The sequence below is a fragment of the Tachysurus fulvidraco genome, chromosome 23, assembly GCF_022655615.1.
Source record: "Tachysurus fulvidraco isolate hzauxx_2018 chromosome 23, HZAU_PFXX_2.0, whole genome shotgun sequence".
Taxonomy (NCBI): Eukaryota; Metazoa; Chordata; class Actinopteri; order Siluriformes; family Bagridae; genus Tachysurus; species Tachysurus fulvidraco.
The window spans coordinates 4212590-4225791 of NC_062540.1; the positions used below are offsets into that span (position 1 = coordinate 4212590).

The 13202-nt window shown below is 38.3% G+C and overlaps 1 protein-coding gene across 1 annotated transcript; it reads right to left on the bottom strand.

Annotated features, from left to right (window-relative positions):
- Positions 1–672: 672 nt before the first annotated feature.
- gdap1l1 (ganglioside induced differentiation associated protein 1-like 1) lies at positions 673–12738 on the bottom strand. Its single transcript, XM_027145185.2, has 6 exons — positions 12227–12738; positions 6932–7124; positions 4273–4446; positions 3365–3459; positions 2445–2559; positions 673–1330 (listed from the first exon to the last, which is right to left on the bottom strand). The coding sequence occupies exons 1-6, from the start codon at positions 12560–12562 to the stop codon at positions 987–989; spliced, it is 1257 nt and encodes a 418-aa protein (XP_027000986.2). The 5' UTR covers positions 12563–12738; the 3' UTR covers positions 673–986.
- Positions 12739–13202: the final 464 nt, after the last annotated feature.

The following is a 13202-nucleotide window of genomic DNA, read 5'->3' on the forward strand; positions in this document are numbered from 1 at the left end:
CTAATGGCTGGGTATAACATGACATGCGAGTGCTATGAGTTTATTTAATATAATGAGTGATTTTCTGATTTTGTTTCGAGTATGTTGATCTTTGGAGAGTCACAGTACTGCATATTTCATTGTTCCTTGCTCTAGCACACCTGATTTAACCCATGCTGCTCGATAATGAACCAAGTTGGAAATACACTAGAGCTGCTTAGCCTAACCATCTAGATACAACTGATGCATGGAAAATCACTGACCTGCCGAGCATTTCTTAATTTTTCATTTTTATCATCTTAAAGTAACAAAAATCATATCTGAGTATAATGTAAGCCATCAGGGTCCACTTATTCGGGTACTGAATGCTGGTGAGGTACGTTCTACAAACAAAGAAAAACCTTGACATGCCCATGTGCTGTTTGTGAATGTGCTGTAATCTACACAGAGTGAGTGAATAAATTGTCATTTCATATATGTTTGGCAGTATTAGGCTGCAGCTAAAACGTTTTAACTAGCGCCTCGATTAATGATCGGGGTTCGGCTGGAAAGCCATAAATGAAAAGTAGATTAAAGGGCAAAAGGTGAATGCCTCGAACACGAGATACTCCTACTAGAGCATTCGAGGCGGGTATCGTTATAGGTCATGCTATAATAAGTGCGTGTGTAATGCCAACACATACCACATGGGAGGAATTTGTAGTGCTTTTAATTTAGATTGTGACGTTCGGTTTCACTGACTGTAATCTGTAAGCAAATGAAATTAAAGGCATTTCGTAAACCATAGGGAAATCGATATAAAAAATAAATGAAGGCATCGATTACCAGAAAATGGGTTGATAAGAAGAATTCCTCGTCATGGAATGTTCTTATTTAATCTGTTCACTCAGATAACAGGGTTTTTCTCTGCACAGCATCATATTTCTAGCTGTTGCACAACATCTGGTACAGAAAAGTTGCAGCCTCACACAAATTCACAGACACAGTACACAGTATTAGAGCATTTACTACATGTATTTCTTTTTTAAAAACCAATAGGCAAAATAGCCCATCCCACCTAAAGAACCCATTAAGAAGGAAGCCCCAAAGAAGGACGGCGGCTTCTTTTTTACCATTCGGAACGCGTTGGGGAGGACTGCTGAAAGTAAGGTGGTGTGGATGTCTCCCAACACCTTGCGGAAAGCGTAACGCTTCTGCACACGCTCGAAAAATGACTGGAGGTTGGGTCTGCTTCCGTCCTCCCAGTACTTATTTGAAAGTCCCAAGAACTTAAGCCTGTGCAATGTGGCTCCAAGACATATATCAGCTAGCGTAAAGTCTGGTCCACAAAGCCACAACTCCTGCTTCTGACCTGTTAGCAGAGAAGTGGGGTTATTAGTTAGTAGTATAGGCTTGTTTGTTACTGATATTTCCCTGTTCATGATTTTCTATTTTAAACTATCATACATTAATAAACAACTTAATCATCCAGAACATCTTTAAAAAAAAAAGTCATTCATTTTAGGCTTAAGGACAATACAGGATTGTGTAATATTAGTAACTGCACTAGGGAATGGCATTGATTGTGATTGTGTTACAAACTTTATCTAATGTCCACATGGCTGACATCTTTCTTATTCTGCTTCAGTGTCATTTAATCATTCTTCATTCACATGTCAATGTTTTATTGGGGAGAAAAATACTTTTCTGCGTATTATTGATTAGTGGTTTTTGAGTGATTACTGTATTCCAGTATAAGCAAAATGTAACAATTGGCAGGTCTGAAAATATCATTTAAATGGCAATCAACATCACTGGATGATATGGCAATACACAAACATTGTGTTTATATGATGCTAATATTGTTACATCACACAAGCCTCCTATTACTCAGTAATAATAGACATTCAACATTCAAACAATAAACATAAATTTATAGTACAACAGTTAAAAGAACAAAACACTGGTTCTGAGACTAAGAGAACCCATAATACTGCCAAAATAGGTCTACTTGAGCCTGTGATACTATCAGGGGTGTCAAACTTATACCCTGCATCATGATAAAGGTTTTAATCCAACCGACCAAATTTAGTGTCTTTGTTCTTAATTTAAATGATCTTGTGCACTGTAACTAAATTAAGATTTTCAGAAATTCTGAAAAATGCGCTAAAGCTGGCTACACTGATAAGATTTTATCGATAGCAAGTTAAAAATGTCTAAAATTTAGTCCTAAGTACGTGACAATTGTAACATTAAGGAAAATAAAACAACCTTTCAAAAAACTGGAAAAGGTGGTATTATTTTTTGTTTTTGTTGTTGCTTGATTAAGAAATGCAGTCATTTAGAATGGGTCTTGAAGACAAAAGAACAGTTGTTAATGTGTTTTTGTTCACTGATTTGGACTTGACGTTGGAGAAGGTGTAATATAGCCTGTCACCTAAAACGAGCTTAACCACCTGGAGTGTAAGAAATGAGAGAGAACTTGCCTTGATACTCCAGTTTCCTCTTTTCAAGTTCTGCCTCTACCTGGTCTAGTACCATTGCCAATTCAACAAGGATTTTCTTCAGGTAGTTCACGTTGTCATGGTCCAATATCTTCGCCTGATAGAACAAGACAGAACTGTGAATACATACCTCATTCCAGAGAACCACACAAACACAAATTTCTTGCAAGATGCCTTTCCGCTCACAGTTAGTGTACGAAGCAGTTAAGTTAAATACAACATACAGTACTGGCATTTGCAAGAAAGTCTGATGTCCAATACAATAGACAGATTATTTTACAGACCTGAGTGAAAAAGTCATTCATTCATTCATTTTCTACCGCTTATCCGAACTACTCGGTTCACGGGGAGCCTGTGCCTATCTCAGGCGTCATCGGGCATCAAGGCAGGATACACCCTGGACGGAGTGCCAACCCATCGCAGGGCACACACACACTCTCATTCACTCACACACTACGGACAATTTTCCAGAGATGCCAATCATCCTACCATGCATGTCTTTGGACCGGGGGAGGAAACCGGAGTACCCGGAGGAAACCCCGGAGGCACGGGAAAAACATGCAAACTCCACACACACAAGGAGGAGGCGGGAATCGAACCCCTAACCCTGGAGGTGTGAGGCAAACCGTGCTAACCACTAAGCCACCATGCCCCCATTGAAAAAGTCATATCATGAAAAAATTAATAGTCAAATCAGGTTTTTCAGAAGCTGATATTTTATGTTCTACCAGCTCTGGTAGCAGACAAGTCACAAGTTATACAGTACTGTGCAAAAATTTTAGGCAGGTGTGAAAAAATGCTGTAAACAAAGAATGTTTTCAAAAAATGTTTCCCCCCCCCAAATAAATGTATAACAGGCCTAATGAAACGTGTATTGTGAACCCTATTTCTTGACATCTTACCATGAGTTTTTTCTGCTTTGAAAGGTATGGCTCTGTCAGCTGTGGCTCCTCGTGGTCCAGCTTCATGAGTTCAGATGCTGCATTGGCTAAGTGTCCTGGAAGAGTGGGATGAAGAAAGAACTTCGAACAGCAGTCACTAATCAGGATCACGTAGATTATGTCAAATGTAATGATTTGATATCAGTGCTTGCTTCTTAAATTGTTGTAAGAGAAAACAAAGCCAAATCATAATGGTTTAGGGAAATAAAACAACTTTGAAAAAGTACTAGTTCCCCTTTGGAATAAGAATAAAGTATTCATCAAATATTTTAAACAGATATGGCAGGTGATTAAGTTATAATGAGATTTGAATGTAAACATAACCCTACAAATGGTGTTTCACACACATTTTCAATAAAAGAGATTTATTGGAGTTTATGCAGGATTTTCCTCTCCACATTAAATCCTTACAAGGCTTCAGGCTGGATGAGGTTTACTGGCTTGATTTACTGGTCTGTTTTATTGTATAATGCATGTGCAATGCAGTTCAGAATGAATAAGCCATATCAAATAACAAGGCCCTTTGCATACACCAGCTAGCATTCTTCCGCAGCTGGGGTTCTTGCCAATGCAAGGTCAACACTTGATCCAATAACGGACCTTGCTGTAAATCAGCTAGTCTCACTGCAGTTTATGCCATTGAAAAGTCAACACTTTGAGGAAGCCCTCCATTTGAAGGTTAGGCGTTAGTTTCATTTCAAGCTGAGAATCCAGTCGAAACCAGTTTCAGTATATAACTACAGATTTGTGCCCTTATCAAACAAACACAAACAGATCAAAATCACTTCCAAGGCAACATTCTGAAGTGAAGTAGTGTCAACAGAATGCATTCTTTTTTTCTTTTTTTTTCTAATTGTTGCATCACTTACTACGTATTTCAGCAGTGGCGTACTTTGGGATCATGGAGTCGGTGGTGAGCTCAGGGTGGAGGATGCAGCCATGTGTGTAGGCGTCCATGGGCAGGCCATCCAGAAGCTCTTGATACTGCTTGACCCGAGCATACATGGGAGTGCCTTCATCTGGAATAAGCTGGGCTATTGTATCTGTTGCGAAACATTTATACATACATGGAACCCGATTATCAATCCATCCTTTACACCACTTATTCTACTGGGCCAATGGGAACCTAGAGCCTATCCCAGGAGACTCAGGGCACACACAGGACAGGATGCAATCACACACACTCACACTCTAAAGACTATTTAGAGATGCCTACAACTCATGCCTTATGGACTGATGAGGAAATCCTGAGGTACAGGGATACAGACCATGCAAAATCCACACACACACGGCCAAGGCTGGAATCAAATCCCCAACCCTGGAGGTATGAGGCAAACATGCTAACAACTGTGCCACCTCCCCAACATAAAGAATGCTGAAAATATCTAAAAGTAAGCCTGATATCAGCTTGATTATGTGCCCTGCCTTTTAAGATGGTAGTTAATTCCTTTATTTAGGAAATATCATGGTTTAGTTAACCACATGTGCATGAGCTGTGCTTACCCATTATGTACAATTTCCAGAGTAAAGTAAAAGAAGCAGCCAACTCTTGATTAAAGTCATTTGTTTTGTCTCAACACAGCTGTCCTAAAGGAAAAAAAAGGCTTTGTAGATAGAACTAGAAAAGAGACAGGCCACACATATCCCATTCTGTCTGCAACATTTTAATGCATTAGGGACAATGGATGAGAGCAGCCTGGCTATCCTCCAGCCTGCTGACTAATCAGCCTATACCCTGCACCTGCACGTCTTCATCAGGTTTGGGGTGAGATTTGACGCAAACCAGCCTCAGAGTTCAGCAACCTAACGGTTTCCCTTTGTCCCTGTGAAAATCCTTCTACACCAGGATTGATTAACATCAGTCTGTAAAACCTACACAACTGCACAGGACATCTTTCACTATATTAACATTTGTTTCAACTTATTTGAACTTTGCAAACTACTTTTATTTACTACCAAGATGTTAACTGGGTTGTGTGCTGGAAGCACAATTTTCAGCTGGTGTGAGAATTTGCTTATGCTTCAGTTCACACACGGGTAGTGATCCTGCCTTACAATTCCTGGGCCCTACAATTGTTCTCTCTGTGCTTATATAGCTTCTTCTAGCTTCTCTACTTTTCTGGCACATTCCAAAAACATAGCAGTAGATGGATTGGGTATGCTAAATTGTGTGTGATTGCCATCCAGGTTGTATTCCCACCTTGCACCCAGCTGTCCCAGGATAAGTTCCAGATCAACTCCTATAATGCAATTATTGAAGATGAATAAATGACTGAATATTTACATGTCCACAATCACAACCAAATTCAACTCTTTCTACAGTAGTTCACCTTAACAAATCATTTTCATTTTAGCTTCAGATCAGTAATATCATAAAGGTTTATCACTAATCTCAGGACAAGTACATTATTCTTTAAGAGGACTTAGACCTCAAAAAGTCTTCAGAAGTCACCTCCCAAACTATACACTCAAGAGTTTAACCACCGCTTTGTGGCCATTAATAACAGTCATTAAGTTTGTTAATAGTAAGCGACTATGGGGTTGTTGGTTGGTGCAAAGGTAACAACATCTCAATGAGTGTTCAATAACCAAAGAAATAGAAACTTTTCAACTCTTTACAATGGAAAGTCTGCAGTTAAGAGATTCCCCATCTTTGAATACCTGGTGATTTGTATCTTGTATCTTGCAGGTCATCCACCTAAAACAAGTACAGCCTTTCAGAACCCCTAATACCTTCTAGAAATAGAGCTGGCAAATAACTTAAGTTTATGAGAAAGACCAAGGCTGAAGCTCCATCTTCATTCTAATTCGCATCCTAAAAATTCCTTAAAAATTCCGCAAAGTTCCCAAAGTTCTCCTCACTATTTAATTATTTTACACAATTATTGTTCAGGTTATTTAGTCAAGAGGATTCATAAACACTATTGTAGAAAGAGGCTAGCATCATCTGTAACAGTATATCATGGCACAAACCATATGGTCTGTAACAGTATATCATGGCACAAACCTCTCCACAGGGAGGTGAATTCATTGGTTATCACTGATTTTGAACATCAAATGTTTAATAAGCTCCTAAGAAGACACACGATAGCATAATATTTTCAGACACAGCGCACACACAGACCAGAGTACGATACATTTGTGCCATCTATCAAAGGGTGTCTGAGCATTTTAGCTGCCTCCTGCTGTTTAAAGGGCAGGTTTTTTTCTTAGGTCATTAAGTTTCACGAATCACCTCCACCAGATCTTTTTGAATTTACTTTACCTAGGCTTCACGGGCCATGAATTCTGATGGGTTGTATATTTAAAATTTTAGTACATACCCCAGAATTTGCACTGTTCATCACACACTGTGCTCCACGGGCCATGAATTCTGATGTGTTATAATGTATATTTAATGTTTTAGTACATACAACAGAATTTGCACTGTTCATCGTGCATCTTTGTATTTTCTGCCTCTCGATGGAATGCCCTTATATGTGACTTCATTGTCTTTGTCTTACCTCCATTCGGAATTTTAACACTTACCACCCATAAAGTTGGTCTCTAAGTATTCGATGATTTGGTTGTAGTCACTGACAATAGTGTCTCCATGTATGAACACAGGCACCTCCTCTCCAAGGTTGAGCCTCATGAACCAGGGCTCCTTGTGCTCAGTCAGAGGTAGACTAACATCCCGCTCTTCACACAGCAGTCCCTTCTCATTAATCACTAGACGAACCTGCCAGAAAATAAACGACAGCTCAAGCACATGTCCATTATGTATCACAGCTTATTATAGTTATTGGCTTTTGGCTGATTGTTATGATTCAGTCTAACCATTTAAACCTGCCAGACTGTCTATATGTGTGTGTTTTTTTTTTTTTGTTTTTTTTTATAATTATATAATATAAATTATACATTTATATTATTTTGTTTATATTTTAAAAGGTGACACAATATAGAATGAACATAGGCTAAAATATTATATAAAAGCAGATAATATGTAAATCCTTATTGACTTCTCTCTATGACTTTCACAATAGAATTTAAAATGGATATGAATATGTTTTATTCTTATAATTTTGTTCTTTTACTTTCCAGTAAAACTGACAAGGAGCTTCAGTGATTATAGATGGTAATTAAGAAATAATAAGAAAAGAATAAACCACAAAGAGCCGTCCTCTTATAGGAAAATCAATAATGTGGTGTTGTGGAGTATTTATAATTACATTTAATGTTGTGGATCATCTCTGTCTGTCTGTCTGTCTGTCTGTCTGTCTGTCTGTCTCTCTCTCTCTCTCTCTCTCTCTCTCTCTCTCTCTCTCTCTCTCTATCATGAAGTTAATTAAAATGTAGCTCGTCATATTACAGAGAATGATGCCCTGTTCTGACTGTTAGCACTGACACTTGAGACTCCTTCCCATTTTTTTAATACACAGTAGTTTTTCCACCATTCAAGTCCATTTGTAAGCTGTTACAGTTTTAGACTGTTCTAAAAAAAAACTGCTGCTGTTATAGAAAATTAATCAGAACCATCTGACCAATAAGAATACAAAAAAAGAATACAAAATCATTGCTTAGCCAAAGACCAAAAGCAATTATAATGTGAAATGTACTACAGTATATACTCAGGAAAATATACAGTTGTGGTCATAAGTTTAGATCCCCCTTGCTGAATCTCTGAGTAACCTATTTCACATAACAGATATTTACATCTAGTCCACAAGACAAAATAATAACTGAATTTACACAAATGAACCAGTTCAAAAGTTTACATCCCCTCGATCTTTAATCCAGTATGTTGTTACCTGAATGATCAATAACTGTTTATATCTATTGTTGAGAGTTCTTCATGAGACTTGTTTGTCCTGAGCAGTTAAACAGCAGTTAATAATCCTGTACATTATTGCCTCGTCCAGCATTTCTGCCTATTTGACCTCTTACTAACAGAAACTATATGATTTTGAGATCCATCTTTTCTCACAGGTCAACTGAGAGACTCATGCACGACTACTACAAAAGATGCAATCATTCACTGATGCTCAACAATAATACATCAATATCCTATATGTTCAGGACCTGAAGGATTGTTCTGAAGACCCGTGGACAGTACAGATAAGAGTCACTAGACTGAGATCTTTTTCGTTTTGGAATTTAACATATAGTGAGTCTTAATGAAGCGTTTACAAAAATTCTCTCCTTTTGGAAAAACATTGCCAAAAATACCTCAGGAATTTGTGTAAATCTACATATAATGACTCTTACTAATGTCTACCTTGATTGATATTGGTTTGAAGGTGATCGTTAAAAATATATACTGGATTTGCAAGGGTTTCTCAAAGATATAATTGCTTTAGCGAGCTTACAATCTCTGTGCTTTCATGTTGAGCATCGTGTCAACATGCCGACAGAATAGACTACGGTAAATTAACTACGGAAGATGAAATCCAATCAGTTGTGTACACATTAATTGTAAAGATCAGTCACAGTCTCTATCATGTAAAATAATTGGAGTTGTGCACAACATGTCGTTATAATGGCAGTTGGCTCTGGAATAACGTCATATTGGTTATTGGCTGCCAGCTAAACCTTTTGATACCCAACGTGCAAAGTTGCATTGCTGAGCATTTAGCTGCTTTTTAATGTTATTTTTCCATTTATTGACCTTTTATTTGTCTTGTTTTGTTTTGAACTCTGTGTGCGCTATCTTGTCCTACATCTGGTTTTACAATCCCATAATCTGCCGGCTGGATTTCCTCCCTTTCACAAAACTCAGAACCATCTCCAAAGCCCTTCTTCCCTTTATCTTTTCTATCCTTTACAACATGAGGATGATTAGTCCATTTCTATCCACAGTTCAGTCTCTTGCTATTTCAAGATTGCTGCAACTTGCTCTAAGGAGGTCTTCCTTTGTACACTATGCAACCACTGGAACTTATCCTGACTGCAGCTGAACGACTTGTGGACCATCACACTTCCACCTTAAAGCACTTATCACACCGCACTCCGCAATCTGCACCATGCTCCCTGTGATCGTCTAACGCTGACTGGTTGAACCCACCGTCTCTCGTGTAAGAGGAAGACATGCATTAATGCTGTTCTCTGTTCTGGTGCCTAGCTTGAGGAATGAACGAACCTAGAACTACCACCTCATGAAACATCTAACAAAAATTCAGATTTTACTTAAATCTCCAACAGGGTTTTTAGACTGATAGTATTCTTAGACATTAAGCAAGTGAACCAATATGAGATCATGTTTATTGATAGAGACTTCGCAGCGTGTCTGTCCTGTGAGCATTTATGAAGTGTTGTGAAAGTCTCTAAAGGTAAATATGAAGGTGCGTAATCATTTATGAGTGTCAACATATGCACCAAGCTACAAAGGAAATCAGTGTTACTTTAACTTTTGTAAAAAACTGAGAAAACAACTACAAGAATGTAAATGTTTCCGGTGGTGGTGTTGGTATGCGACATAGTATTAGCAAAATATGGGAAGTTGGTGTTCTAGCTGATCCTAGCTGAATGGCTGAATGGCTGAATCCCAAATGAGTGCCTACTCTCCATAAGTGCAAGCCATAATATATGAACTAATGGATGCTGTACCCTATATTGCACTTTAGTTCTAACAGAGAGACATCTGAGTCTGAGCTTTGTCAAAAAGTCACTAAAGAAGAGTGAAAGACACAAAGGCAAAATAATATTTTTTTAATATAGACAGTGTTCTGTGGAAGCTCAGTAGTTCTACGCTAGTGCTCAGATGACTAGGAGTTTCAATCTGAATACTTAACCAGCAGAGACTTACTGTCAGGATTTTGAGCAAAGCCTTTAAGCATCTGCTGTATTATTGAATTGCTTCTTCTCTCAACTGTAAGTTGCTTTGTATAAAGTAATTGTTGCTAGAGACAGCACAGGGCTGTTATCCAATATCAGTATTGACTGGACATCAGCAGAAAGTACCGAGTTGGCTATGAGAGGGGGTGAACAAATCTGTCCGATTATCCATGGTATCATGGACAAGAACGACAGGAAACTGCTTCAGTTACAAATCTCTCATTTTAAAGCTTTACCAAAAAAATCAGGTCAGTATTAAGGAATACTGAAATTTTCAGTAAGGTCTTCAAAAAATAAAAAGTGGTATAGTTCACATCTCTAAATAAAGTACTGCTAAATAATAAACATATAGTGCATTTAAATGCAATTCTGAATTTAATAAATCTTTTCATATTATGAAAACAAGGAACAGTGGAGTGAGGCGACAATGCATGATGCATGGGACACCGGTCCATCGCAAGGTACCATTTCATGCACACACATGCACAAACTCATTCACACAATTAAAGTACCTAACAGACCTTTCAGGATGTTTTTGGGAGATGAAAAAAAAACCCCAGATATTGTGGAGAAAACCCACGCAAACACAGGGAGAACAAAACAGCAACCTAAGTTCAGACTTTATACAGAGATGTGAGGCACCTATCCATCACACCATCCAGTATATATTATTTAAATGTGAAATATTCTGTTTTTTAAATAGAACATATGTTAATTTTTTTTTTGGCTCTGGTACGTGGTTAAAACAACGCTGATATATGTGGTGAAGTCCTGAATTGTTTTAGAAAATGAATGGAAATAAACAACATGCATTGTATACTATAATTGTATCCAAGTTGTATAGAAATGCTATTTGTAGTTTAATCACAAGGTTAAAGACGTCCGTCTCTTTTCCAGAAATGCAGACTGACTTGTAATTTAATGAAATGACCAAATGAACGGATCCTCACTCAGCACTCAGCAGATAGACCTGGCCTTATCAGCCGGTGTATAAGGATCCAACGTCCATACCTGAGATATGAAGTGACAGCATACCACAGGCACATCTTCATTTTACATTTTTAGAAACATATCAAACATATAATTGAAATTGTAATAAAAAGCACAGAAAATTTAGACATTTCGAGCATAAACAGGAAACCAGATTCAGATTTAATGCTTATCTGGTCTACACAACTGAATCTGTTTCATTTGTTGTTGCTTGTTTCATGCATATAATCAGATTTTTCCGTGTATTTAATATTTAATACACATCCTTCTTTTTTCATATATGTATTCTATATATATACAGTATATGATCAATTTGTCTAAACATGGATCAGTCTCATCTAATGGTTTCATCTGAGTCATTACTCTGTGTTGAGACATTTCATTGACTTGCTGGATAATGTGTCTGTGCACAGGATGCCATGACACATTAAAAAGTTGAGCCTCATGAATGCAGCTCAGCTTGTAAGGTCGGTGAGGGAGAAGATCTGTTTGTCTTTGACTTGAGCGAAGTCGTGACTACCATTTCAACTGTACGACCCGCTGCTTTACATAGGCCCTTGTCCAGCAGAGCAGTGCTTGGTAGCAGCTGAACCAGGACATTCACAGTTTTTCATGTTGCCTGAAATCTCCAGAACTACATCATACTACATACAATACACCACATGCTCGCAATGCCGTCTACTACAATATACAGCTAACAGTCAGCTTTTAATGACTAATGAATAATTTAGAGTGTCATCCTCATGTCTTCGGCCATAGATATAAGTCTCTTGACTCTGCAAAATGTTCTGAGCTGTCAAAATAGGTTATGCATTCTCTAAAACCAATCCTTGCAATAAACACTTTATCTATCTGGATCATCATCAGCTATATATTTCTATAAAACTGAACAGGTCTGGGTCAGCATTGTGTGCTCTAATGAATCAGAGAGAAGGTGAAATAAATGAATTCAGTTTAACCAGTGTGTCCCACTGCATAACATGCAATGTATAGCCTCCATTTTGCTGGCTATGTGTTTACCTTTTGCGAGCTGAAAGACTGCGTCCAGTGGTACAAAACGAGGCGGTCTTTAGAGAAGGGTTTGTGCTCCACTGGCGGCTCGTGACTCTCCTCTCCATCTGCGAGCTTGCCGTCTTCGTCCATGGCCGAAATGGGCCACCAGCTGCAGTTGGTGGGGGTGACATGGTTGGAAGACGCCATGACGGAGGATGCTCGTGCGTGCGAGAGCAAGGGTACCAACCGGGGAGGGATGATGGGAGAGAGAGAGAGAGAGAGAGAGAGAGAGAGAGAGAGAGAGAGAGAGAGAGAGAGAGCGGAAGGAGGGAACACAAACCGTGCAATAAACCGGTGCACCATCCTCAGGTTATCATCTATTTCCGGGTGCCCCTTAATCCAACAGAGGATGCTCCATCTGTGCGATATTAATAAGGAAATTAATTAACGCATTACTGCCATGTAAGATCATTTATATATCTATAAGTTCTATTGTAAACACAGACTGGAGCGCAAGCGCGCTATGACGCATGGAGATGATCATCTCCTGGTGATGCCTCGTGTGAAGGTCAAGAAAAACTCCTAACGCTATTTACCAGGGTTTCCCAAACACCCATTTAACTATACAATGGATTCTCACTATCACAATAGGCGAATTTTAATAAATATTTTTTTTATATTTAACTGTACATTAATCAGGTCCACATTATTTTTAAGTATAGTTTTTTTTAGGTTATTGTGATTTGGCAATAACTGATGATTCATGCATAAGTCGAATTTTTAAATACATTCTTCATCGGACAAATTCTTAAATACTTTTATACAGTATATAAAATTAGCCAGGTTTGCAATTTCTTGTCTTGACCACCAGAGGGTGCGCTTTTCTATTTGTCTCCTCAGTGGATCCGTGTTTTCAGGACACATTGCACTACATTGGTGCAATAGTAGAGACACTATATAAACCCTTATTAAAAAATTACTATTAAGTCAAGTCAAGAAGCAT

What these genes read in the sequence shown, in the direction of transcription:
- gdap1l1 (XM_027145185.2), bottom strand. Translation starts at nt 12,562, where the DNA reads ATGGTGCACCGGTTTATTGCACGGTTTGTGTTCCCTCCTTCCGCTCTC. An exon ending in CAAAGCAGAAAAAACTCATG is followed by an intron (nt 2,560 to 3,364) that starts GTAAGATGTCAA and finishes TTGTTCTATCAG; the next exon opens with GCGAAGATATTGGACCATGA. An exon ending in GAGGAAACTGGAGTATCAAG is followed by an intron (nt 1,331 to 2,444) that starts GCAAGTTCTCTC and finishes CTCTGCTAACAG; the next exon opens with GTCAGAAGCAGGAGTTGTGG.